Consider the following 26,473-nt stretch of genomic DNA (forward strand, 5'->3'; position numbering starts at 1 on the left):
TGCTAAAGGATTTTACTTTAAAGTTTGTAGCCCAGCTGGGTCAAAAAGATTTTCAAATCCAACTTCACAATTTTCTTGCTTGATATCCTCTCTGTTAAGCTTGCGTCAGATGAACGCGACTTCCTCTTCAACGCATCATTCTCATCAAATTTTTATAATATAAAACAGATAAAACACTTACATACAGTCTTTTATATTCGATATGGCTGTAATAAAGATGATTAATGATTAATATAGATACGTACACCTCTGAATTGTGGTAATCTGTAGGCTGTTCTTTCGTTAGTAGTACAGTCCTTTACTCTACAATGAGGCATCTTAAAATCTCCAATACCCACAGCTCTCAATCACACTGGACCTGAAATTCAATTATTTGATTGTTTATTTTATAGTGAATGTTCTACAAAATTCTTCAAATCATACCAAATAAATAATATGTCTGTATTAAACTTGTTCTAAACAAGAGCAAGGAGTCACTCTTCACAAAAATACCCTTACCATGACATTCTCAATGATTTTAAAATTGGAAAATATACTAAGACCATCAGTTGTTTAAAATTTACCGCCGCGGAAGGAAGAAGGAAACTTGCGCCTTACCGCCTAGCTCCGATGGTTGTGACGAAAGGAGTTCTTATAGCTTGGCACTCACACTCACCAACGTGAAAGAACCAAGCCTACGCCCTACCTCCCAGTAAGTGCTTCTGCTTGTTCTGTACTCCTCTCTCTACCACCCACAGTCGCTCAGTCCCCGATTTTGACTGAGCCAAAACACAGAGGCACACTCTTAGTAAGTAATTTATATTCAATCCTTATTTATTTCGAACATCAGCCCTTGAATTTGTTATTTCGATCACCGAATCTTTAACTTAATCACATTAGCATGGATGCATGTCAAAATAATAATAAAATTAATGATAATAACATAATTACAGGCATTTAATAACAAACCTCAACTCCCAATACCCGGTCTCAAGATACAGAATGCATTCACTGAAGAATACGAAGCAAACAACGAACCATGATCATTTCTACTTCGTGCTGTCCCTTTTCTTTCGTTAGGTTTCTCGTTATAATGCCTCCTTGTCCAAACTTCTTAATTATCATAGCGTCTTATGTTTGTGTAACTCTAGTTTCTCACTTAAATCTCGCGTGTGTGTTGTTTATGCATTCCATTCCTACCAAATTTAACCTTGAAGTGTTCTCTTCATTTCTTAACTTCCGGGAGTAGCGTTTGAAATAGTTCTGTTGCCAAAAGATTAATTGTGTTCATGTGGCTTGGTAAAATTACAATTTCACTTAATAGTTTGTGCCACCCATATTTTTATAATTATGAGATTCTCATAAAAAAACTAGCGAGATGACATGGTGTAGCCCGGTGGAAATTGTAATTATTCCATAATAACCTGGAACGGGAACAAGGTGCACCACAAAGTTATACTGATCCACAATCATACCATACATAATTTCAAACTTCCCAAACATTTAGTGGTGTTGATTGTTAACTGAGCGTAGAATCACCCCTAAATCTAGATACATAAATATATTTTTGTCAGTTTTCTTCTTCCGTTGAATTTTTTTCTCTGGAGAAAATAATCTGCCTGCAAATCAATTGTCTTGGTCCCCGTTTTTAATAATATGATTATGTTGTGTCACAATATACATCATGTATTTTGTATTTGTCAGCTAACAACGAACATAATCAAATTTCAGTATAATGCCTGAGTTGACTGAACTGGACCAACCAGCAACTATGAGCAATAAGCGAGATGCCGCTGCCTCAGGCTCTGGAACGGAGTCCGACTCCGATGAATCCATCCCTGAGCTGGAGGATGCCGACAAGGGAGCTGGTCAGTTCCCAGGCAGCTCCAACATTCACATGGGCAACGCTGCCAGTCTCTCAGATGACTTGATCAGTAAGGCCAAGCAGAGCAGAGGGGAGAAGAAGGCCCGCAAGATCATGTCCAAGCTTGGACTCAAACCTGTAAGCATTATTTGCAACAGTTAAGATTATTATTCCATAACATATCATGCGCTAGATATGATGATAAAAAGGTTAGCTAAACAACTGAATTAACAAATTTGAAGATATTCCCCTTGGCAGACTGATCTTGTAGCAAATGCACATTAACTTGATTAAAATTAGGTTTGAATGGTTTAGAAAATAATTTTTGGCATTATTTTGCAGGTGACTGGGGTGAACAGGGTGACCATCCGCAAATCAAAGAGCATACTCTTTGTCATCAACAAACCCGACGTCTACAAAAACCCAGCCTCTGATACATATATCGTTTTTGGAGAGGCCAAAATAGAGGATCTGAGCCAGCAAGCTCAAGTTGCCGCTGCAGAAAAGTTCAAGGCCCCTGAGGCTTCTCCCTCTGGCGAGGCTGGACACCAGGCAGCCATGCCTGCACCAATCCAGGAGGAATCGGAAGAAGAAGAAGTAGATGAGGCTGGAGTGGACGCCAAAGACGTGGACCTGGTTATGTCGCAGGCGAGCGTTAGTCGGTCCAAGGCTGTAAAGGCATTAAAGAATAATCAAAACGACATTGTAAATGCCATTATGGTGAGTTTAGACTAAAATTTGAGTTGAGTTGTGTTATGTAACCACCTTTTTATTGCTTGTTGCAGGAATTAACAATGTAGTTTTCTTGGCCCACTGGAAACATCCTTTCTCACCTGAGGGATGCACCATAATTTCTGACCTAGAATGTAAAAATATGAGAACTGTTTGAGTTTGAATTGCAGTAATTGAAATGACTTTGCTTTCAACTCGCTATTTGCATACTAGGTGACATGTAAACCACTAAGTTCGCCTTGGTCATACTAATAAAATACAGGCCAAATATGACTGGAAATTGCCCACACTGTAGCCAACATCTTTCATTGCCAAAACCATTAAAAGATTGTCAGGTAATGATATTAACATCTTTAAGAAAAGTCTAAATTTTAAAGTGCAGCCCATTGCCTTATGAATGGGTTAGAATGTCAATTTTTTCATAATTACTAGAACAGCTAAATATGAAATAAATAATTTAAAAAGATTTATTTTAAAAGCTCTTGAATGAGGAAAGGTTGAAGTTAAAGAGGTTAAAATTGTGGTAGCGGAAAAATTGAGCGTAGCGCAACAACCAAATGGGAATTTTCTTGCAAGAAAAGGGCAACAAATAAAACGGTTTTGTAGAGCGATGCGCAATTATGCCGCTGTCTTGAAATAGTATCTTGATTAATTGAAATATTAATTTACTGTAGATTATAAATACATGAAAGCTACATAATTTGTTAATACGTTCAGCTTAAAACTTTTTGCACATTGAACTGTAATAAATCGCATTTCTATGTAATGGAAATTAATTTGAAAATCTTCGTTGAACGTAATTCATCAGTTCAATTTATCATTTCGCTGAACGCTTGCATTATTTGATGTGTGCTGTGCCATCTGGTGGCTAGCGCGGTAACCAAAGTAGTGAACTCGAAATCACAACAATCATAATCACACGTGCGTTTGCGTTCCTGGTTCCTGCCTAGATGATGAACAATTCACCGGTCGCTAAATTATATTTTATTTGATTAGCTAGCGACCGTAAATCTATTTGAGATCTTCGATTAGTGGTGAAATCTGCAATGGCAAGCCAGTTCAAGTTGTTGGAAAGGTGACTTGAATTTATATCACGCCTTTGGGATTTTTGTGGATGGTTGAAAATTGAATAATGATATTTTCAGCTTTGAAGTGCAGTCCCAGTACACGGCATTTTTTACTGGAAACCAAATAGCGGTGTGTATTTTTTTAATTTCCACTGTCACCACAAAAGAATAATAATGGTAATTGAAATGTTTTAGTGGACTCAAGATGGGAATCATATGCTGTGCCAGGATGGTGCCAAAATTCACATGCTTGAGCTGGAGAGTGGAAAAGTTTTGTACTCGTTTGACAATTCTACTGGAGATTCTGATATAAAAGATGACCCCGTCACCGCTTTTTCTGTTTGCGAAGACGAGTTTGGCTCGTATCTGTTCGCTAGTTACAGAAGTGGTTTGATGATTAAATGGTGCCGGAAAGGTATGATCCTGATTTCATCTTGAAACTGAAATGTTTAACTGGCTGTTTTTTTAGAGAATAAAATATTGCGTACCTGGAAATCGGTGCACAAAGGACCGGTGGCTCAAATTGCAGTTGATGAAGATTGCCTGTACCTGGCAACAGGGGGAAGTGATTCAAAAATTCGAGTTTGGGAGTTGGCAAACTTCAATTGCATTGCCAGTCTAAAAGGGTGCCAAGGTGTAACTAGGTATGTAAAGTTTAAGGAAATTTAAGTTGAATTTCAAAATTTTTATTTTCAGTGTTCTGAAGTTCCGCCCGAACTCGAACGAGGTATTTGCGGCTGGCGACGACTGCAAAATTCGGAGCTGGTCTGTCAGCGATGGTGCAGAAAAATTGGTATTGGAGTCTCACTTCAGTCAGGTCACTGCCTTCGCTTTTTCTGAAAACCAGCTTATCAGGTATGAAAAGGGAGAAGACATTTTGGTGCTTAAGAGTTATATACTGTTGATATTTTAGTGCCGGTCGGGACGCTGTGATTTGCCTCTGGAATTTGGACAAAGGAACTATTTTGAAGACCATTCCAATTTTTGAAAGTATCGAAGGGCTAGTTTTGCTTCCAAATGACTGCATTTTACCTGGAAACTACCACGTTGGATCCAACAGTGGACCCCATGTTGCTGTTGCAGGAGAGAAAGGTTTGTTTTAAAATAGTTTATTTGGATAGCATTCTTATTGGGTTTATTCTGTCAGGTGTTGTCAGAGTGTGGCAGGTGGAAAAAGCCAAAGAGGTTTATGTGCAGTCAGACTCGCAAATTTCGCCTTCCGCCGAGCCTGGTGGTTTGGCTGTGATTTCACTGATGCTGAATGGAAATACTCTTGCTATGGTTGGCGTTGAACACACAATCGTGCTACACTCTCTCAGTGACTTCAAATGCCAGCGCCTGGTAATTATATTTTATAGTCAATCATACTCTTATTCTCTCAATTAATTGAATTATATAGTTAACTGGCTACTGCGATGAAATCTTGGATATCACCTTTTGTGGCAAGGATGACACGCATTTGGCCGTAGCGAGCAACAGCCCAGACATTAAGCTGTACAGAATGAAGGATATGCACTGCATCCTGCTCAAAGGCCATACCGACATTGTTCTGGCTCTCTGCGCAACTCCTTTGCAGCCAAATCTCCTGGCGTCTTCGGCAAAGGTGAGTACTTAACATTTTTTAAGATGTAATACATTTTTTAAATATTTGTTAAATAATAAGTGCCTTCGTTTAAAGAGCTTCAGTTTTCAGTGGAAGGAAAGTTAATTGAATAATGTTAATTTGTTTTTATCTTCAACAAACTTAGACATGCAACCGCTCAACTAAACATTGTGCTGTCTAGGGTAGAAAACCAGTGTCCAAATTCCAATAATATCGCCATTTATGGATCTAAATAAGCTTATGATATGACATTATTGAAGAATAGATTGTTATAAATGTGGTTATAAAAAATAGCTTTCAATAAGACAAGAAAAATGGTTTTCTTTTTCTCTCACAATCAGCATTGATAGTCATATTGACGCAATGTTTATATGAAAATTATATTTTAATCCTTAAATTTACAGGACAATTCTGTGCGACTTTGGATAGTTGACGAAGAGCAAAGCACAGCGACTTGCGTTGCCTCTGGAATGATCCACATGAATTCTGTTGGTGCCATTGCTTTCAGCAGAACAACTGCGAATTGGTTGTATTCTGGCGCACAAGATAATTGCATCAAAGCGTGGGAAATTAAAAATTCCGGTAGGATCTTGAGCTGTATCATCCAATTTGATCTAACTTTAGAATTACAGATGGACAATACACACTCTCATCTAAGCATTCTGTTATTGCCCATGATAAAGAAATCAACGGTCTGAGTGTTTCTCCTAATGACAAAATTGTTGCCTCTGCTAGCCAAGACAAAACTGCGAAGGTTAGTTTGTTCCTCAGATTTATTGAAAAAGATACTTCACATAATATGAAGCTGAGCGTAATATCAGTCGAATTGTTAATTCTCTAATGGAGAGTAAGCTGAAGATTGATGTTTGAGATATCAGATTTAACATAATCCTGTTTCATGGAAGTTGTTTTTCCCTGTGTTTTGGTGCACAAGTGCATGACAATTACTTTTAATTTTAGCTCTGGAATAGTGACTTGACACTAATTGGAACTCTTCGCGGACACAAAAGAGGGGTCTGGTGCGCCAGATTTTCACCAGCTGACCAAGTTTTGGCGACAGGCTCTGCTGACTGCACTGTGCGACTTTGGAATTTAGCAGACCTGACTTGTATTAAGGTGAGCATAAAGTTATCCACCACACTGCTATCTAATCAACAACGCTCATTAGACTTTCGAAGGACATGACGCGTCGGTTTTGAAGCTGGAGTTTGTTGCAGCGGGGTTGCAATTTTTGACCAGCTCAGGGGACGGTCTGCTCAAATTGTGGACGGTAAAAAACAGCGAGTGCTGTTTGACTCTAGATGGTCACGAAGGAAGAGTTTGGGCTTTGGCTGGTAAATTGCCTTCTTGTGAAGTGTCAATAATTTTTCAACATTTTTTCCAGTTCACTCCGACAAGGCTCATTTTGCGTCTGGAGGATCAGACTCAAAGTTTGTCATCTGGAAGGACACGACTGTTGAAAAACAGGAACAGGCCAGGAAGGAGATGGTGGAGAGGGTCGAACAGGACCAAACCCTGTCCAACCTTCTTCACAACAAGATGTATGACGCCGCTCTTGAGCTAGCTCTACAGCTCAACAGGCCGAACACTTCTCTCAAAATTATTCAGAGTAAGTTCATCTAGTGTGTCTCATATCTATTACAATTGAGTAATTCTTGATCATTAACTTTGTATAGCTTTGTCAGAGGACAAAAATATGCTGCGGGCATGTGTGGAAAAACTTTCACCAGAATTGCAGGAATCTTTGCTGCAACTGGCACTTAAGTGGAACACAAACACCAGGAATTGCAGCATGGCACAGGTATTCAATCAATTTTGTGAATTAAGAAACGTAATATTATGCATTGGTATTAAAAATTTAGATCATCAGTTTATTGGATCTAAATAGACTTATGTCAATTGAACAATTAATTTGAAGCTATAAATTTTTTTCAGTTGATCTTGGAATTTATGCTGACAGAAGGTTCCGTCCAGCTCAGCACGCAGGATCTAGCACACGCACTAGCCTACACTCAGAAGCACTTTCAACGGCTTTCACAGCTACGTGCTGACCTTCATTTCTTAACGTACACGGCTGCGAGAATGACTTTAATGCCTGATGAAGCTTAACGTTATATTTTAGATTAATACGAAATTGTCAATTAAATTTCTGACACATAAAAATTTTCACATCTTGAGCAAAATGGAATGAATTTTAACTTCGTGGTGGTTGGCGGTTGTCACTTCTCACAAGTTCAGTTTATAGCAAACAGCCGTTTCCACAGTGTGAACAGACGTGGAAAACGAACGCATCTTCAGCTCTTGGCAGTTGTCTATAAGCTTTGGTGCACTCTCCTCCCAGCCCTCAGGCACATCGCAAGTTGTGTCAGTGTAGACTTGCAGGTCAAACGAGCCTATGTGAGAAGGAAAATAAATCAAAATACAGAGCACTCTAAGATTTAACTTACAAGGGCAGTCCAGCAAGGGTAGGAATGTGACACATCCTGTGATTTGTCGGATAACATCTCGGATCTCACTCTGGATCACTTTTAGGTCTTTGTGTCCAACAATTTCGGCCTCACTAAATAGGAAAAATTTAGTATTTATAAAAGAAGCTCAACAGTACTCTTCAAATATAACTAACTTGTCTTGCTCGCTCCCTTTCTCAAGTTGAAGTTTGAAGTCCCAGCATTCTAAAACGTCTTTGGTGTCAGCATTGCAAATGACCATGGTGATTTTCTGAATTTTCTTAGAGGCAATCCATTCTACGAACAAATAAAAATTTACTTAATGCATTAAGCCTGGACACAAATTATGAATGAATTGCTACCTTTTGTTTGATCCAAGACATTTTGCAAGAACGACTTCACCTTATCATCAGCAGACTTCAAGATGGTAAGGCCATACTTTTGATCAGCGCTGAATGAGTCACTTGGGTAAATTCCTCGTTGGAAAAGAATGCTGTTTACACCATAATCTGTGAGGCGCAAAGAAATAAAAGTCACAAATTTTAACCAAATAAATTCAGGAATATTGTTACATATTTTTAATACTTTGGATGGCACGAAAATACACGAAATTATGGTTTTATAGTAGATAATGTTCATAATGATAAGCATACGTTAAAAATACAATTATGGAAATATGTACATATAATAATTCTACTTTGTAAATTTAATATTATATTAGATGTTTATCTATACTATTATGTGTGTACAAACACGGAAAAACGTACCAAATATTTTTGTTATACATAATCATATTTTTAATTTCTCAATTAAAATTCTGGAATATGTAGTAGATAAATACCTACCTAGGAATTCAGAAATAATATCAGCAGATCCACGCAATGTGATAGCGCTTTTGGTGTCTTGCTTAATACCTGCCATTTTTTATATTATTACCTAAATTCTATAGTTCCTGGTCAAGTTTCACTTTATTAACAGCAAAAGCAGTGCCTGCCCGCGCTTTCGCAGACCAAGCTGCAGCCAAATCAGTCGCAAAGAGCAGGGTAGTTTAGACAGGAGGAAAGAGCTGCAACTAAAAAGCTTGACAAATTTAAACCAAAAATACTTGCACTTTTAATGGCTTTCATGATTTTGTAAAACTAAAACTTGAGTTTCAAAAGCTTAATTTCTTATTATATGCTGTAGTATTCTTGTGCTATTTTGAGTATTAACTTTTGGTTTATATTTTACTAAAATCTGAACCTCCTAACCACCTAATAATGACGCACGCGCATTGATAAAAATGATAGATTTAGCGGTTTCGGCTTGCTACGTCCAATCAGAAATGATAAATAGATTCATTAGCGACAGTGACAGTGAGCGTCATCATCTCAGCTGTAGCCAGCTGTAACTGTTTACCATTGGGAAGGTTGTGTTGGTAAATAAAATAAAAATAGCATTAATGTTGACCTATCTCATAAATTTATGATAACACAGGCTTAATTTCCCGTAGAATTGACTACCTTGGAATCTCAATCTCGATCTCTGAGAAAGCGCGGCTCAAGAGAATGGAAGAAGAAATGATGGCAGAGCAGCGGGCCGCCGCTATTGCGGCTGGAGCGAACCCAGACATGTTCCCAATGCTACAACATCACCAGGCAGTGCCCCAATCAAAGTACGCACAGCTACTTTTAGTCATTGAGGAAATGGGCCTCGACATCCGCCCCTCATACGCCGGCAACAAGAGCTCTGCTGAGCGCCTCAAAAGAGGTCTAGTCCACGCCAGGATCCTCGTCCGGGAGTGTCTCATGGAGACCGAACGGAGCGCCCGACAGTGATGAAATTCGAACCAATTTAGTTCTGTTCCTTTGAAATCTCACGACTTCTGTGTTATATTTATGGTAAACTTTCATATCTCGATCACTTTCCAAACTCGTTTGAACAGTTATCAAATTTCCTGAATTTTTGAAATTGCATTTTAGTGTACCAAGTGAATTAATTGGATTTCCTTGTACTCTTATTATAAAATGCGGATATCCCTGATAATTATGCAGATTAAGTGAGCGAGAAAAGTGCAAGTTCTCCATCAGTCTGAAAATTTTGAATTTAACATAAATCTCGCATTTTAATGAAACCTTTTTACAAATAATATACTGCAATAGCCTGGACATTCCAGATAAGGTTTATTGAAAGTTTTTAAAAATGATGTTCTTGTCAATCAATCATCACTACTTGAGAAGTTTCCAAATTTGTATGCTGCTTAAGCCACTTCAGCAGCGTGTATACTTAAAAATCCCAACATTGTGATTCCTGAAAATTCGCTGTCTGTGGAGTGGAAATACATATTTTTTTACTTTCACAAAGATACCAAGGTTTTGTGATCATAGCGTTGTTTTGGTAAATAAAACGTCACGATTTAAGTAGTAACAAACAAAATAGTTTCCATCACTTCGATTATCTTGCATTATAACAAAGAATTTGTGGTTAAATTATTAGTGGCCTGACTTTATTCTCAGCGAGAGCTCCACACAGAGGACACTGGAATGCTTTACTGGCAGCTAGGTTGCCCTGAAATAAAAAAAGCTGTTATAGCTCTAACTTTTCAAATATAATGAGAAGGATCATTTAGTCTCTTATGTTTCAATGAACTTTTAAATTGCATTATTGATTTGATATTTTTGGCGGTAGTCACCTTAACGCAATAGGCACAAAACACATGTGAGCATCCGATGTGTTGAGGAAGGATTGGTTTCTCATTACAAACGGCGCAAGTTGACATTAGAGTCAGCTCCGGCGTGTCAAACTCTCTAAGTTCAGACTTTGTTCGGAACAAGGACCTAACTTTGGCATACCATGCTCTGTAGTTAATGAGGGGAAGAACAAAGAGGAGAAGCTCCTGCAAGTTAAAAATTAGCACCGCATTGGTTACATATTAAATAAGTCCATACTATCAGGCTGTGCCACAAAAGTTCTCTGGTCATGTAGGAATAGCCTACGTTTCGGTTGTGCTGCTCTGAGGCTGGTGTCGGTGGCATTCGAAGAACACGCTCCGCCAACCCAGGATACTGGCCTTCAGTTAGAAAAATAACACGATTGGCTAAATTTGCTATCCTGAAGAGTGTGTCTGCAGTTCGAAAAACCTGCTCTACCTGAAATAAGATTTTCTATTCAAGTAAAAGCACGTTTCAAACTTTTAATTGAATTACCACATGGAAATTGCTTTCATCAATCAGTACTTTGGCCACGGTGCGTGTTCTTGAAATCACATATTTCCCTCCAATGACTAAAGCTGCCAGTAATATTCGTTTCCTGCTGCTGCTATTGTAGTACTTTAAGTCTAGCAAAGACTGGCCAAATGTTGCTCCTTTATCGTAGACAGAGAGCTGGCAAATTGATAATTAATAAACCATATAAAGTCAGGTTATTTTAAGGTATAATAATTCTAATTGGCAGATTACAAATTAATTTAAAAAAATTAGTAGCAATTTCAGTAGGATAAGTCACTGTGCGAAGAGATCCGACATGTTCTTGAAATTTTTTCCACACAACATGTAGCACAATAAATACTTACTTTCCAAACAAGCAAACTTAAAAGGGCATCAATCTCCGGTTCATATCTCGTCAATGCATAAGGCTGCAATAATAAAACAGTATTACATTTTTATATAGTGTTCGGGAACCGCTACAGTGCCGAGAGTGCGACAAAGATAGGAAAATAAATTATTTTTAAGTTCAAACAAACCTACCGCAGTTGACCGCAATATCTCTTCAACCTCCAGCTTTAAAACAGAGTTGATTTCTTTATCTAAAGAGGCAGAATCGAGCTGAAAATTATGGATGCATATTAACATTTTAGCGTTTTTATCCCTAGTTAAAAATATTAATTGAAAAGTGTTTGATGTTAAAAGTTAAAACATCAAATTTGATTTGGACACCTGCGTTATCCGAGGGACGTGCTTTCTCTTCGGTGCAGTCATATTAAAATGCAGATCTTAACAGGTTAGCTACTTTCACATCTTTTTGTTCTTTAATATAATGCAATGAACTTCAAGCAGCGGAGAAGAGACTGAAGAGAGAAAAACTCGCAAACTCATATCATAACAATGGTCATCTGGTTCAAAACACAAAACGTCATTGGCTAGCTTACGACTACGACTAGTTTGGAAATTTTTGGCGCCAACTTTACTGATTTTTTATTTAACAATTTAATATCAATTGCCGATTTCTTTCATTTGTTATGCAATATCCATTGTGAGTTAATAATTCTCAAGTATTTAATCAGGTCAGTGAAGTATGAATAAAAATTAAAGCAATAAAATTAGCGTAATATTCATTGATTTATTTTATGAGCACATTCAAGTAACACATTGTTTTTCTTCCACGTTAATATGATGGAATACTAGCTACGTTATATCCCAGAAAATTCGCATCTTAAAATAAAGTATTGATATCCTTTCTTTTATTTTTTATCTTGTATCTCGGTTTTTGACTGCCACCAAGATATAACAAACCCTGACAAGTCAAATAATGTGAAAACAAAAATAAATTTTCCATGAAATGCAAAATTATATAATATTGAAACTAATTTTTGTTAGCTGATGGTGACACCAATTGTCAACTGGAATATAAAAATATCTGAAACTACCATTCAAGTTTTTCAGCTTAAAAGTGTAAACAAGCTCTGGGAGCTCTTCGATTTCCAAAATTCGATAGGTAGGAACTCATCCTGCTTATTAAATCGAAGAAACTTAGCTGAAGGTGCTTTGACTGATCGATTGCAATAGAGTAGTGATTAAAGGTGTACATCAAAATCGATAACTTTTATACTACAGAAGGCTCGGATGACACCCAGGAAGGTGTTTCAATCTTCAAGAGTGACATTCTTGAACAAATAAGACATCGACTCTTTGTTGTGAATGCGGCGAATCGCCTCTGATAGCAGAACACTGATGTCAACCGTTTTGATTTTATGGCACTGCATCTTCTGCAGCTCGTGAGGTATAGTATTGGTGACAACGACCTGCGAAAAAAAGATAACCTGTATAAAAGCAAACTCCTATTGTAGCCAACCTGAAAAAGGTGCTGATGAAATTAACCCAAGCAAAATCAAACTGGGGCCAGAATAGCAACAGAGAAGAAAAAATCATTAAATACCTCATCAATAGAAGAATCTTCAATTAACCTGGGTGCGTCTGATGATAGTAGGCCGTGAGTCGCAAGCACATAGATTTTATATGCACCTCTTTCCTTCAAAACTTCAGCAGCTGCCACAAATGATTGCACATCATCAATCAGGTCATCCTGCAAAAAGATAATCAAAACTATTTAGAAAATCTTTAGAGCTAAATGTGAGCCACAATTAACATTAAAAATCACAATCAATGGAAAGGCATTGAAAATTTCACAATTTTCAAAAAAAAAATAACTGGGAAAAGAGGCCTGATCCCTCAACTAATCAAGCGCTTTGTTACTACTTCAGCATAACAATACGTACCACCATGATAGCAATGCGTCCACCAACGTCACCCACAACATTGATTGGGGGTTTCTCTTTAGCAGGATGGACAGGGACACCAACGCCAACGTCCATGGTCCTCGAAGTTTTAGGCAGTGTGGGTGGCGAGTACCGGCCGTCCACCATGTCAGATTCAGCCTCTTTTTGCTCCCCGTGGATGACCGCGATTCCCAGCCTGAGACGCTCAGCATAGGAAGTGGCCTTCTTAGCAGAGCCAGGGTTGCGAGCCACAATTACAGCATTTCGGTAGTCCGGGATCTGCGAAAGCAAATGCAGTAAAAAAAATTGTCATTAGGAGCGCATTTTTATGAAGAAAAGGACCCAACTTGGAGGATCGAAAAGAAAAATTGAATACTGACACTTTCTTGAATGTACTGCAGCAAAAACGGTGAAGCTCTGAGGTTATCCACCGGACAGTCAAAAAATCCCTGGATTTCTTTCTGGTGTAAATCCATAGTAATCACATGCTTCAATCCAGACTTGCACATCATCTTGGCCAGCAGCTTGGAAACGATGCAGCCTCGTTTTCTCATCTTGCCTGCAGCAAAATTAATTATCAGCTGCATAGTCTCAAAAGATGTGTGCAATTCATCTTACACTGCTTGCTGTAAGGCAGATATGGAATGACTGCGACTATGTTTTTTGCAGATGAGGTCTTGCAGGCGTAAGCCATGATCAGTAGCTCCATGATGTTGTTGTTTACATCCCTGAGAGAATAATATTATTGTTTAATTAGAGCCTGTTGATCGATGCAAAACTTATTAGAGCAGGAAGGCGGTCAAATGGTTTCACTTGATCAAACTTCTGTATGTACTTATGTAATAAAAAATCTACTTACTTGGTGCCAGTTTGAATGATGTAAACATCCTTCCCTCGAACAGAATCACCGATTTCCACCATCGTCTCTCTGTTTGTCTTGTGGTAGACAGCAGTGCCGCCCAATTTCACGCCCAAGCGACTAAATTAACGATCGAATGAATGGGTAAATTAAGGTTTTCTGCGTGGCCGGCATGCAACTTACTTGGCGATCAATTTAGCGAGCTCCGTGTGGGAATTTCCCGTGATTATCATAATGTCCGTGGACGTTGGGAGCTCCATCGCGGAACTACGCTTTTTCCGTTGCCCAGGAATGGTGTTAAGCCGTTCAAAAACCAAATCGAATTAGTAAAATGTCGGCAAGCGGCGACTCACGAAAGATATCCACTGCTGTTCCTGATGTTTACAAGTCCAACAACTCTGTTGATAGGCAGTAACCTGCTCCCCTATTGGTCGCTGACCCCTCAACACGTGACGTATTTCTCCCTACCTAGCCAATAGTCGTCTAATATAAATTGCTTCAGGTTTTGAATTTGAATCTTTATTTTTCATCACCCACGTATCAATTTGTGGAGAGGCGACTTTAATATTTATTCGACTTTTATCAGTAACGTAATAGTTTTTTCTTTAAAAAAATAAAAAAAACTTTCAAACTCTGACAGGCGCCTATCATCTATCTAAAGGACACGCAATACCTAACAAACAGTCCTACAGAAACACGAAAATTTTTAACTTTTTTCCATGAAGCATTTTGGGGGATAAATTCCTCAGAAGAAAACAAGACTAGCTGTGGGATCACATTACTAAATATTTATTTAAATTACAGTCCAAATTTTTGCTCTGCTTAATTGATTTAAAAATCATTATAATTTCACAGTACACAAATTTGGTATTTTTTTTTCTTCAGATATCAGTTAAGTTGCACTTGCAGTCTCCAAGTGGCAAAAAATTGCGCTCTCCAGTAGGCTTTGTGTTATGTTACAATCAGTCCATCAAGTTTAATCTGCAAAATATTTTATTATTTCAGTTAAATCGTAAGTTAATGTTAAGTTGCACACACCTGATAATTTGCCGAGCCAATAATGTTACTCTTTTTTGAAAATATTATCTCTTGTCTCTGCTCTCTTTGCCACAAAGTCAGTCTTTCATTAACATAGTAAGAATAGCTGCTGCGAAGGGTAGACTGGTGTTTAGTGGATTGATCCATTGTTTGTTTACTTGTCATTTGGGAGGTGATAACAACCTGCATCATAACATACTTACATGAAGCACAAGTAAAAAAAAACAAAGGTAAACTAACCACTAAGTTAAATTCCAAAGCAAGTTCTTGAAGCTCCATTAAAACAGCAGACAGCAGCATTGATGAAGTTTGTTTAAAAAGGAACGGTCGACTGAAGCTGTCAATTATGACAAGTTTAATCTGAAATGAAATAAATATGTATTTTAGTTTAGCTGATTTAAGCATTGAAAGTTTTCAAGCACTCACATTTTCATTATTGCATAGCAAGTCTCTCATTGACTTTATTGCAGCTATTAATTGACTAGCAGAAAGTATTCTCATTACCATAGGGCCAATATCAGACGTAATGCCGTTTGAGCTGCAGATCTCTTAAAATCACAAAAATTAATTGGAAATGCATGTCATTTACCGCTGTTAATACCTCTATATCTGTTTTGAGTGAATCCAAAATTTGTGTCGATATACAATGAAAGCTTTCCCACGTTCTCTGGCAATTGGCAGAAGGCGCACAACTGCATACTTTAAAAAATTTTATGTTGAAATGATTCCGTTCTAAAAATTTGTCAATTTAGCACCAAAATTGAGTTTTGCCAGAGCCAGGCAAGCCGCAGATTTCCGTTATGGACTTTGTTCTGAATCCTCCGTCCATTATCGTTCTAAGCTTCTCGGATCCTATCCAAAACTGCTCTCTATCTTTCTGCGGTCAATAGAAATAAATTAGTTGAGGAAATTATTGGCATGACGTAAAGATTAACCGTACCTGCAAAAATAGATCAAAACAAGATTCTGTCAGCGTTTCGGACGCCAGTTGCTTAAGATAAATTTCATCACCCCTCTGCATTGGCTGCAATATCGTTTGTACCTCTGAAAACACAAACAGAAAATCAACTCCAGCGCTAGTATATAAAATTGAGTCTTCACTGGGCAAGGCAAAAACAATAATCAAACGATGATTCCAACATACGATTCTGATCGGAGCCCACGAGGTTTTCAACGAGAGCAACTCTCGCGTCTTTCAAGGCCTGTTTTCCTCCGTCCGAAATAGAGAGAAATTCTGCTGGCTCGAGATTCATTATGTTGTATGTTTCTCAGACACGAAGCGTTCACTGGTTTCTTTCCTGCTCTCCTCTGATTTCTTAAGCAGAAATAATCATTGGACGCTTTTCGTTTCAGCTTCTTCGTGTATACTTTCAATTATTCTTACTGCTCTTTCTTGTCTTTTTCTCTGACTCGGAACCACTCGGAACTAAGAACTCAGATTGCTGCTTGGAAAGGTTTCTTTGTTTACAAGTTCACCAACACCAAGCTCAGTCAGCTCTGGTTCAGCTCCAGCTGCCCGTGTCAGCTCCTCCCCCTCCCCCCTCTACTAGAGTCAGAATAATTTGATCCAGCGCGACAATCCATAATAATAATTATTATTTCTCTATTTTTCTTCGCGTATATCCGTTTATAACTTGAGCATGTATTCAATATATTTAAATCCCCTTCTCTTTTCCGTTATTTTCACTACACAATGGTATTTTACTAAAATAAAATATCTTAATTGTATTCTTTATTAGTTTATAAAATTAATATCTATTTCAAGAGAAGGATAATTATTGACTTGAACAAATCATATCAAAAGTATCTAGAAGTATTTTTCACTGCAGCGCGCGCTGCTTCATTATACAATCAACAAACAGTTCTGAAAAGCTGAGTAATCCTTGGAGATAATCAAAATTTTCAAACCATGATAAAGCAGAAAAATAATTTTTCTCAAAATAATGCAAAACCATTTTTCTGAGTGAATTGAATATACTCTCAGGAAATATTCTTATTCCAATTTAAGTTTTTCACTGATAATCCAGGTATATATCAGGACAGGTGTTTAAAAATTAAATTGAATCGAATCGATAGATTTTCCCCAGAGTTCACAGTTAACAGACTGCTTTCGCTGAAAAGTTAAATCGTGGAATTAATTGTTATTTAATTATGTTTAGCTCCGAGACAACGACTCCACTGAACAGCACCCTTTCGAGGGTGATTCCGTACTTTCGAAGGTTGCCCGTTGTCCACTATTAACAAAGAGCCATGAAAGTCTCCATTCAATATCCTGTGTAACTTTTACTAATTGTAAGTCGTTTTTTGTTAAACTTTTTAAGCTTGAATTGTATTGATCATGTTATGTGACCTTGCATTATTTTTATTTGTGTGCAGATTTGATTTGCGCATTTTTAGAAGTTTGTATTCTGAAAAAGTTTGTATGAAGAAAAAAGTAAAATATAAAACCGTCTCAGATTTATTTCCAATAATAATGATCACGTCGGCGATAAAAGATAATTTAAAAGAATAGAATTTTATCTGAGGGGCGAGGGGCATGGAGTGAGGCTGTATGAAGGGAAAGTCAGATCTTAAGCGCTTTATTGAACTGAACAGAAATCAGGCAAAGTAATTATTATCAAGTGACGGTGAAATTTTTTTTCTGGATTTTCCAATTACGATTGCCCAAGCAGGCGAAAAAAAACTCGCGTTCGCCGCAATTTATTTCCACCGCACTTCTACCTCGGCTCTACAGCTCGCTCTTTGACAAATTTAAGTGGCACAAGCCATGGCATTCTGATTAAAATAATTTTATTTGCGTATACGCTTTGCGGGAAATAGCAAAACTTGCTCTAACATTTGTTTTTTACAAACAATTATTCTAGCTTGAGAGCATGACAATTTCCTGCGAATATCTCGTTTCTCAACTAGAGCACACAGATGGCTCGTTTGCGTATGGGCTGAAGGGGATACAGAGAACACGATGGTATGAAACTTGGTAACTCATCTTGTTAACTCTGTGTGTGGGTGGTGTTAGTGTTATATATTTCATTTCCCGATCTCAGTGTGCAGCTCCGCATATCCAGCCCAGATCCAGCCTCCCCTGAGAGAAGCCTTCATTAAAATTTTTGTGAGCTCTAATTTATAATTATTTTTTATGCCTAAACGTGATCCTTGTTGCAGTTTTTTGGATTGCTTTAATTCCTATTTCATTGAATACTAATTATTATGAATTACATTTTTCGTAGCCATGAATTTGAAATTTTAAGCTAACTGGATTAATTTGTGCTTATATACTAAAATTTGAATTGCGAAACACACTGTTGAGACTTTTGGGAAATATGCAAATTATGCAGTAACCCATTTACTTAACTGCTTTGCTGGTTAACGCACCTGTTTGCTTTTCATGATTAATTGTCTGGCGTGTCAATTAAGGTATGCAGTCTCGGTCTCAATTAAATTCAGTGCCGATATTGAGAGGAGGCTACCGGCTCCGACGTTTCACTGAAGAAATTCAATCTGGTTGTTTAAACACATTGATTTTTGCAGGATATGTATATAGATATACATATATTACTATTTTTTATATTGTGTGTCTAATTTCACTCATCCGTGATAGGCTGGAATCCATTGCTATAAAAATACTATGAATTTTGATATTTCAATTGGCATGGTGTGGAAAGAAATTTTGTTTTTAGCTGTTTTTGCAGCTTCATTGCGGCCATAGTTATATTTTTGCCTTTTCTTTGTATGTGCTCGCCAGTGCACAGTAAGTTAAGTGATAATTTGTTTATTTTGTCTTAATTCCAAAGCAATATATAATAATACAAATAGATTTATACTTTGGTGTGTTTTATATTCCGTTAAATATTTGTACTACAGAATGCTATTTTATTGTTTTATATACTTATTAAAACATTGCGGAGTATTTGTGACATAGTGGTTAAGAATACAATATACTCTCCTGATTTATCCATGGGGCAGCACACGCCGCAAGGGTCTGCTCCTTTTTAAAATAGCGCTGTTGATCTTTTTATTTGAACGCTATAGGCAATAGTCCGGTGATATTAATTCATGCATGCTGTAGATAGATATACAAACCAGCAAGCAGCTAACTGGTTTTTAAAATTTTCCATAATTCCAAATAATGTACTCATTATATGGCAATGGCAATGTAAGAGGAGTTAAACGTTCTTACAAGTATAAGCATTTAGTACGCTCTCGACCCCCCACAAATTCTAGCATTGCAAGTGTGCGCAATGCAATAATGCGTGTGCTCTAAAATGCGAGGCAAAGGCTTGTGCGTAAACTTCATCAAGCTTTATATTAAATTCCTCTAAGTCACATCGCAAATTACGAGGCACATACATGTTTTCTAGAAATAACAACTTGGAGTGAAAATAGTTACTTTCCATCCAAGATATAGCTGACGATGGTGTGATAAATTATGGATTTATTGGAGATAATTTGAAAGAACAATAAAATTATTATAATTAATGATGTTATTGGCAAGAACGTTCAGAGATAAAATGTACGAGTTTCAATTGGAGAGGATCACTGTTAAACACCGAGGGACACTCACTGGAGGACGTGTTGTATTTTTGTTTCCCTTAAAGTATGCTGAACATATTTTTCTCTATTTGTTAATCTCCACAACGTAAGTTTTTCTTTCATTAAGATTTTGAAATTAGAGGTTGAAATTTTGAGGTGGTAGCTTGCTCAACATCTAGAGCCAAATTTTAGCTCGGTGGCGGCAAAGAACTACACGCGATAAGCGATGACAACTATCTAGAATTCCAAATTACCCCCCTGTGTGTCATTCAGAATTGATTTTACACACATAATGCTTGTCGTAGAGCTTCTGGTGGAAACCTAATTACATTAATATCATACACGAGATCTCTCTTTAGTTTTTCTCTATTCTTGACTTTTCAATTTAGTTTTGTATATTATTCATTGGGAAATGCTCATGAAAATCAAGTGAAGATCGAACCGAATAAATTTATCTTGACTACATCAGGAGAAGAGAATATTGCTGAACGGAAATATTTGATGAAGGAAATTCCCATGCACCCCTAGGTCCTCAGAGCCAAAGAAAAAAACAGCCCCTTGCCGAGAAAAACTCGTTTGTATTAATATTTGGACAGCTATAGGGTGGCCAAGTGAGAGAGACGGCGTCTCCGATGACGCGTGAGCTGTACGCTGGTGTATATCTCTTGGTCGTGTTTTGCACTGCAGATGCTGCTGAAAAAGTCATAAGCGCACGTGGAGTGCGGCTGCGCCCGCTCGCCTTGCTCGCTGCGTGCCCCGAAAGGTACAATTGGTCCGCGACGCCCTGCTCGCTGGCAGTAGTGGTTGACGGACAGTGGCGTGCACACCACCCGGGATGACCTGCCCCACGCCATGACCCGCCTCGCCGCCAGGTCAGTGTCATCTTGATTTTTTGCTCTCTTGCCACTTCTGCCGACGGTAGCCTCTTTTCAATCATCCTACCATCTACAGAAATAGAATTATAGTGGAAAAAAACGTGCTTAACAATAATTTAAATAATTTGCATACACGGGAAGAAAAATCAATTTTTAATTTCTTGATCTACCTACGCCCTATTAGAAGTGGACAATGCTTTTTACTTTAACCTAAACATTTAATAGATTTTTTCCAACCATAGATTCAATAATAATATCTTGCTGTGAAATTAGTTTCATAGAATTCAGAGAATTTAAAATCTTGCGCAGAAATTGAGTTTTTGCATTTTCTGGTAAACTTGTAATAAATAAATGGCTTCATCTCAAATAGAATTTCTCCGAAAAGCTGAAGACTGGAAATTTTGCTGTGTAGGAAGATATTTTTCTTAATGAACTCGATATTAGAGACTAGCATGAATGGACAAATTTCGCTTTCAAGATCAAAATAATTCCTCGGAATATCATCAGTCCGTTTTGGTTTCGCAGAATCCCAATGTAGAGCGAATGCAAATCGGGGGTTTCTTTTATATTCTGAAAGGCGATGGGGCGCGCGAATTCCTCGTCGTCAGCGCATCACATTATATTCAGCGGGGAAAAATTTGCATTTAACAAAGCCGCAAAGATTGCGAACATCAGTGCTCGCCGCTATTAAAAGAAAAATCGCGGGAACCAAGCGGAGATGCGGGTGCTTTGTAGTTTTGCATATACGATGAAGCGTCAATATAGATTCCGATTGGTTTTTTCGTAGAAATTGAAAACAGAAGTAGAATCTCACTGGTTCAGAAATTGTCACGTAAACGTTATATTTGTCCTGAAAAATATAATTACAATTGACACTATGCTTCGACCGCTTCTCGGTCGTTAAAAGATAAAGGTGCAGTCAAAGCCAGAGTTGTCCCCGCTAATTGCCACTTACCTGCTTTCAGTAACTAACTGACTCAAAGTGCATGTGTTGGTTTCATTATCCACTTTAATTACAACACATCTGCTGACCAATGTTAGCCGAATTTGTCTAAGACTTACATAACTATTCTTTTATAGCTACGGTTATAGCTTTAATTAGGTAATGTATTGTTCCTCTTTGAAAAACATATACAAATTTATTAATTAACACTCACGGTGAACAATAATTATTAACCGGATGTTACGCAAACAAATCAATAATGAGCTTCATTTGAGAGATATTTTCATTAATAAGTTACAAGAAATGGTCCTTGGTATAGAAAGAAGAAAAATATCGTGATTTAATTTTAATTTATGCGCTGAGGGTCAGTGCTACAAACTATTAAGGTGTATTTTCTCCGAATTTCCCGTGGGAGCTTCCATTTTACATTATTTTCATGCTCTCACTTGTTTTGAGAAGGAATTTAATTTCAAAACTTTGAGATTGCTTGAAAATTTTGAATGTTTGAGGGAATTAGAAAGTTTTAGGCAGTATATTGGTAACATTGGACTTTTAGAGCGCGAAAAAGACTTGAGACAGATCAACAAGAAACGCTTGGCCACTCGATCTTTTCCTCTCCTGGTGGTTCACGGATTAATCTCCAAATAAATAATGTTTGGCAGAATGTGCTCCCTCAGTGTCCCATTTCGTTTCGCGTCGTATCGCCTTGAGCCTAGTTTGTGCGCCGTCTTGTCTCCTGCCGGGCGCATGCACCACAATAACAACAAAATTTTAATTTGCTCGCCGAGGTGATAAGCTAGGCGGAGACCCTCAGTGGACACGACTTTGCTCTTTCAGGGTTTTGCAAGTGCATGCGCCACTTGACAGGCAGCTAATTACCACATACGGGGCTATTTTTACCTGCTCTGTCTGCAAACAACGCGCTCGCCGTGCAAATCAACCTGACCTTAACTCTCTCGAGAGCAAATGCCACGCTTGGGCCGCCATTTATTTTCGGTCATTTGTAATTAATTGTCATGCTTCTGCTAATTCGCAAACACCGGAAATTGAACTTTTTGTTTCCTCCTGTCGCCTAGTCGAAACAGCAACGCAATTTTCAGTTTGGGTTTCATGGATGCGGAGAAATTGTTGCTGTGCATTCAGCTTGTTTTGTGTTTGCTTAAAGCCTTGAAGTTTGTTTTGCATAATCAAAGGCCCCTTTTCCCCATCGCACTGCATGAAAATTCAGAGCGAGGAAAATAAAGAAAAACGTGTTCTGGTGTTTATTAAAAAAGAAGCACGTTTTTAGAGTGAAGTAGAACTTTTTAAAGCTACACTATAGCAACTTCCAATTTGCTTGACAATGAGAAACAAATTTTTGCTTTTAGCACCATATACACTAACGCTCAACACAAAAAATTGACAATTTTTCTCTCCGCAGGACGACAGCAAGACTAATAGATTGTGTATACGCAACTGTCATAATTTCCGCGCCCACATCCCACATTGCGAGCGTTCAGGGAAAATTGTTTTTTTTTGCCATTTAACAGCACAAGCTGCAAAACCAATACAAATAATTTAAAACTGGTTCCAATCAAGTAAAAACAATTGACTTCTCAAAAGTCCTGCGCAAACCGCATCAACGGTCAACTTTATTTATAATGGATGCAAATCATCAAGCGCCGAGCCAATCAACGGTCAACTTTATTTATAATGGATGCAAATCATCAAGCGCCGAGCCAGCGACGAATTAATTGAGTTAATTGATCAGTTCTCGAAATAGTCAACGGCAACTCCGATCCGTCCGTTTCATGCACAACACACAGACACACGTCAGGCCACCTCTGCGGTCGGCTACATGACATACTCTTGATTGAATTACAGCGCCCATGGAGCGCATCAATCAATCTGTGGCTCAAAGGGTTCTCGGCTAGATCGAGAGCAGCAGCGAGGAATAGTGACCATTTTCGCGGCTTCTCAAATAAGCACGGCCCACACGCTGGTTGAGGTGGACGCGCGACTCCGTGTCAAAAGTGCGTATCTCGTGACTCCGGTGGCACTGCAGTGTTAATTAGCCGCACTAATAAAGGCAGCGAGCGGCTGGCTTGCTCAGTGTTTATGTGCTGGTTGTCGTCGGGCCGCAAAGCCCCGCGCGCACAATCTCCGCTCTAATCAAGTGCGAGAGAGGAATCCCGCTTTTTCGCTGCCTGCGCTTAACAGCTTCGCCAAATTGCAATCGCGCGCACGGGCGGCAGCTGCTTCTCGTTCGCTCCGTGCTTTTAATTGTTTGCTGAACTTAAAGTACACTCGATGACGGCGCCGCTTTCCGACTCGTGGGACACACTTGTCACAGCGTGTGTCTCCAGTCTCACGCTTTATCATCCGCAGCTTTTGTTTTAACGCATTCGCCGACGGTGGAACCTAAATTTGTTTGCCACGAGGCAAACGAGAAGAGCAGGGTGTTGGAACTGCTCATCTCGCGCTGCACTTGAATAAATGCTTTGTGTGTCTGCTATCAGTGTTAAAACAACGCCGGGCGAAGGATGGATGGGGTCTGCAATAAAACATCGAAATCACGTTAGCAGAAACTTTATTCTAAGAAGTTTTGCCCCTTGTAAACACTCCTTTTGGCGTGAACAAACAAACAAAGCAAGCTGATTTGACCGCCGTACACTAGATTAGCGCTTTCCCTCCTCGGAAATGTAAGCCTGCGCCTTGTTTACAACTCGAGTACGCATGTAATGTCCGTGTAAAATAAGATTGAGGTCGTGCCAAAGTGAGCTAGATGCGCCGATTCCGTGAGACGATGCATTCAGCATAGATCATGGATCTGTAGAAAAACTGATGATCAGCTTTATTCAATAATTTGCAAGTAACTTTAAATTCTAAATAAAAAGTTCAATTTCGTGTTGTAAGTGGCAGAAGTTCTCTGAGAAATTTCTTCTTATGAGGGTTGGAATTTGGGCTTTGTGAATTTCTTAAGAAAGAGTTGAGTCGCTAGGAGGGTGCGAGAGCAGGTGGCACGCAAGGAATCCTTCCCTTCTCTTTTTTATTGCACTCAGAAATCAATCGTGTTCAATATGGCTATGTGCTGAGGCAAAATCATTTGGAAGTTGCTGAAGTGTTGATGTTCTTTGCAAAAAAAAATCCAGCATCACGGGTTCAAACAACAATAATTTTTCATATTTTCTGCCTTTCCTGTTTTTAATAGGGGACTCCACCAGCCGCCACATTTTAGATCTCGTGTTCCTTTGGAAATTCCTATGTCTGAAATTAATCATCTCTTTAAATAGCTCAAGCACCAATCAGTCAGTTCAAACTGGCATATAGACAGGATGCGCAATATTGTGAGTGTTACGGTTCGTTTGCTAGCTGGTGAGACACTGACGACGAGCCAGTCTATTCGAGGTAAATTAATCTTCTACTGTCAATATACTGATTCGAGTGAGCGTCGCTGCCGCTTCGCAAAACGCAACAGACGCAGATTAAATATTTACCACTGCCATAAACTGCTTTATTAAACTACAAAGGTGCGCGCAAGAGCACAATTAATTTTCTGTCATGTCGCAAGCGAGTATCAAACCAGGCACGTCTCCAGTGATTTAAAAAGCTCTTATGCTTCCACCGAAACACGCAAGGGAGCCGATAAATTGGACGCAGTCGACGAACAAAGGAGCTTGAAATAGCAAGCAAATTTTATTACGCTCTCTCTGTTCTCTCCGCCGAGCTAAAATATTTGCTTTCCCATTCGGTTACAAATATATTTTTGTTTCGCATCGCCATATTTCCCGCTTTTTACGTTCGGTTCGGCTCTTCAGAGAGGAATTGTGCGGCGATGCATCTCTCGTTGGCTCCCTCGAGATGTTTATATTGCACCTCGAGAGGTATGTTTGCTCTCTGCTCGCTGTAAACTGAAGTGCCCTCGCGCACAACTCTCCTACCTCCACTTTTATTAGCGCTCTGCTCGGACGCGTGGCATTTTGCTTACCAGCGAAAGCAGGGTATGCACTTTAATAGGTGATAATAATTTATTGGCTCTAGTAGACTGGAACGTAGCAGCCGCCAGACTGGGCGAAAACAATATTACCCTCTCAGGAGGGTGCATTCGTATCGAAAAGCTGACTGACAGAGACGATTTCGAATTCAACTACACGGCGGGAATTTGTTTCGTCTGAGTCGGAGAAGTTGTTTGATATAAACTACACTAGTGCCGTCGTCTCGTGAGAGGCATAAAGTTTCTGCGAAAAAATGGGCCGTGCTCGCTAGCAGCAAAAGTTAGCTGCGTCACGGACCGATTTCTTGATTTTCTTTGGGATGGCAGCTCTTGCGACATGCTTGACACGACACGGGACATAGTGCACTCAGCAAACAGACGGGGACATTTACTCCTTGAACTGGAGAGGATGCGTAAAATGTTGTTTTTCAAGAGGTAACAAAATTAGCACTCCTCTAACAGTTTGCACGATCGATTCACACCTGGAGCAACTGGATTGGAGTCAATACACACCAACTAAAATTTGATTTTCAACTTTAACATTCATGAGACACCGAAAACACGTGTCACTCTTGTACTTCTCTCAGTGGTTTGCTGCTGCTCGACAAAATTAGATGAATATATATTTCATTTGTAAATGCAAATTTGCAGAATTCTCTTCGTGGCATGCTGTGCACAGCATCCGCTCAGCGCACATATGTATGTAAGCACACGCACGTACACAATCTGCTTCTTGCGGGAAACAAATGGCTGGCTCAAATAAGAAAGTGGAATCCCCGAGGGAATTTCCAGCTCCTTAGTGGTGGCGGCGGCGGCAGAAATTTAAGCGCGCGCCCGCGAATGTGCAAATCAAGCTGCCGTATGAATTCCCTGGCCTCATTATCCGCTCCGCGTGCCGCGCGGAAAGTGGGCCAGCGAAGGCCGCGTGCGACGGGGGCACAATGGGATGGAGCCGCAGACCAGACCGGCTGGCTGGCTGGCCCGGCTGCCAGCGGGAGGAAGAGTGGTGTTCTTATATGTGTGTGTGTGTGTGTGTGTGTGTGTGTGTGTGTGTGTGTGTGTGTGTGTGTGTGTGTGTGTGTGTGTGTGT

At 39.0% G+C, this 26,473-nt stretch overlaps 7 protein-coding genes across 11 annotated transcripts in view; 3 read left to right on the forward strand and 4 right to left on the reverse strand.

Annotated features, from left to right (window-relative positions):
- Window positions 1–626: 626 nt before the first annotated feature.
- On the forward strand, window positions 627–2,869 carry Nacalpha (nascent polypeptide associated complex protein alpha subunit). Its single transcript, XM_065486431.1, has 4 exons — window positions 627–787; window positions 1,711–1,981; window positions 2,186–2,563; window positions 2,629–2,869. Exons 2-4 carry the CDS (start codon window positions 1,715–1,717, stop codon window positions 2,641–2,643), a joined length of 660 nt encoding a protein of 219 aa, XP_065342503.1. The 5' UTR covers window positions 627–787; window positions 1,711–1,714; the 3' UTR covers window positions 2,644–2,869.
- Window positions 2,870–3,486: 617 nt separating this feature from the next.
- Window positions 3,487–7,391, forward strand: LOC135941134 (transducin beta-like protein 3). The gene is made up of 15 exons (XM_065486423.1): window positions 3,487–3,650; window positions 3,721–3,772; window positions 3,838–4,057; window positions 4,112–4,286; window positions 4,339–4,497; window positions 4,556–4,734; window positions 4,790–4,983; window positions 5,042–5,245; window positions 5,650–5,827; window positions 5,878–5,999; window positions 6,206–6,361; window positions 6,414–6,579; window positions 6,630–6,854; window positions 6,922–7,046; window positions 7,181–7,391. Exons 1-15 carry the CDS (start codon window positions 3,622–3,624, stop codon window positions 7,352–7,354), a joined length of 2,358 nt encoding a protein of 785 aa, XP_065342495.1. The 5' UTR covers window positions 3,487–3,621; the 3' UTR covers window positions 7,355–7,391.
- On the reverse strand, window positions 7,083–9,047 carry mad2 (mitotic arrest deficient 2). Its single transcript, XM_065486432.1, has 5 exons — window positions 8,538–9,047; window positions 8,055–8,201; window positions 7,869–7,989; window positions 7,693–7,805; window positions 7,083–7,638 (listed from the first exon to the last, which is right to left on the reverse strand). The coding sequence occupies exons 1-5, from the start codon at window positions 8,611–8,613 to the stop codon at window positions 7,472–7,474; spliced, it is 624 nt and encodes a 207-aa protein (XP_065342504.1). The 5' UTR covers window positions 8,614–9,047; the 3' UTR covers window positions 7,083–7,471.
- Window positions 9,048–9,832: 785 nt separating this feature from the next.
- Window positions 9,833–11,765, reverse strand: Pex2 (peroxin 2). Of its 2 annotated transcripts, XM_065486428.1 has the most exons (7): window positions 11,607–11,765; window positions 11,418–11,495; window positions 11,243–11,305; window positions 10,878–11,054; window positions 10,620–10,820; window positions 10,364–10,567; window positions 9,833–10,239 (listed from the first exon to the last, which is right to left on the reverse strand). In XM_065486428.1, exons 1-7 carry the CDS (start codon window positions 11,646–11,648, stop codon window positions 10,156–10,158), a joined length of 849 nt encoding a protein of 282 aa, XP_065342500.1. In that variant the 5' UTR covers window positions 11,649–11,765; the 3' UTR covers window positions 9,833–10,155. The 2 variants fall into 2 exon arrangements, with proteins under 2 accessions (XP_065342500.1, XP_065342501.1); XM_065486429.1 differs by lacking the exon at window positions 11,418–11,495 and having other exon boundaries at window positions 11,607–11,732.
- A 224-nt stretch (window positions 11,766–11,989) lies between these two features.
- Window positions 11,990–14,410, reverse strand: LOC135939987 (phosphoribosyl pyrophosphate synthase-associated protein 2). The gene is made up of 7 exons (XM_065484614.1): window positions 14,208–14,410; window positions 14,025–14,144; window positions 13,784–13,893; window positions 13,546–13,724; window positions 13,166–13,444; window positions 12,826–12,972; window positions 11,990–12,691 (listed from the first exon to the last, which is right to left on the reverse strand). The coding sequence occupies exons 1-7, from the start codon at window positions 14,282–14,284 to the stop codon at window positions 12,533–12,535; spliced, it is 1,071 nt and encodes a 356-aa protein (XP_065340686.1). The 5' UTR covers window positions 14,285–14,410; the 3' UTR covers window positions 11,990–12,532.
- A 380-nt stretch (window positions 14,411–14,790) lies between these two features.
- LOC135939186 (DNA repair protein RAD51 homolog 3-like) lies at window positions 14,791–16,465 on the reverse strand. Its single transcript, XM_065483418.1, has 8 exons — window positions 16,207–16,465; window positions 16,003–16,106; window positions 15,818–15,939; window positions 15,664–15,761; window positions 15,489–15,610; window positions 15,303–15,422; window positions 15,063–15,245; window positions 14,791–15,005 (listed from the first exon to the last, which is right to left on the reverse strand). The coding sequence occupies exons 1-8, from the start codon at window positions 16,313–16,315 to the stop codon at window positions 14,976–14,978; spliced, it is 888 nt and encodes a 295-aa protein (XP_065339490.1). The 5' UTR covers window positions 16,316–16,465; the 3' UTR covers window positions 14,791–14,975.
- Window positions 16,466–20,030: 3,565 nt separating this feature from the next.
- Window positions 20,031–26,473, forward strand: part of LOC135939141 (lutropin-choriogonadotropic hormone receptor-like) — a 42,769-nt gene continuing 36,326 nt past the window's right edge. For 2 of the 4 annotated variants that reach the window (XM_065483352.1, XM_065483355.1), the window contains exon 1: window positions 20,031–20,464. In XM_065483352.1, coding sequence (XP_065339424.1) covers window positions 20,445–20,464 — 20 coding nt within the window. In that variant the 5' untranslated portion in view covers window positions 20,031–20,444. The remainder of the gene's footprint in view (window positions 20,465–26,473) is intronic. The other 2 variants (XM_065483353.1, XM_065483354.1) reach the window with 2 other exon arrangements.

The sequence above is a fragment of the Cloeon dipterum genome, chromosome 3 (assembly GCF_949628265.1).
Source record: "Cloeon dipterum chromosome 3, ieCloDipt1.1, whole genome shotgun sequence".
Lineage (NCBI taxonomy): Eukaryota > Metazoa > Arthropoda > Insecta > Ephemeroptera > Baetidae > Cloeon > Cloeon dipterum.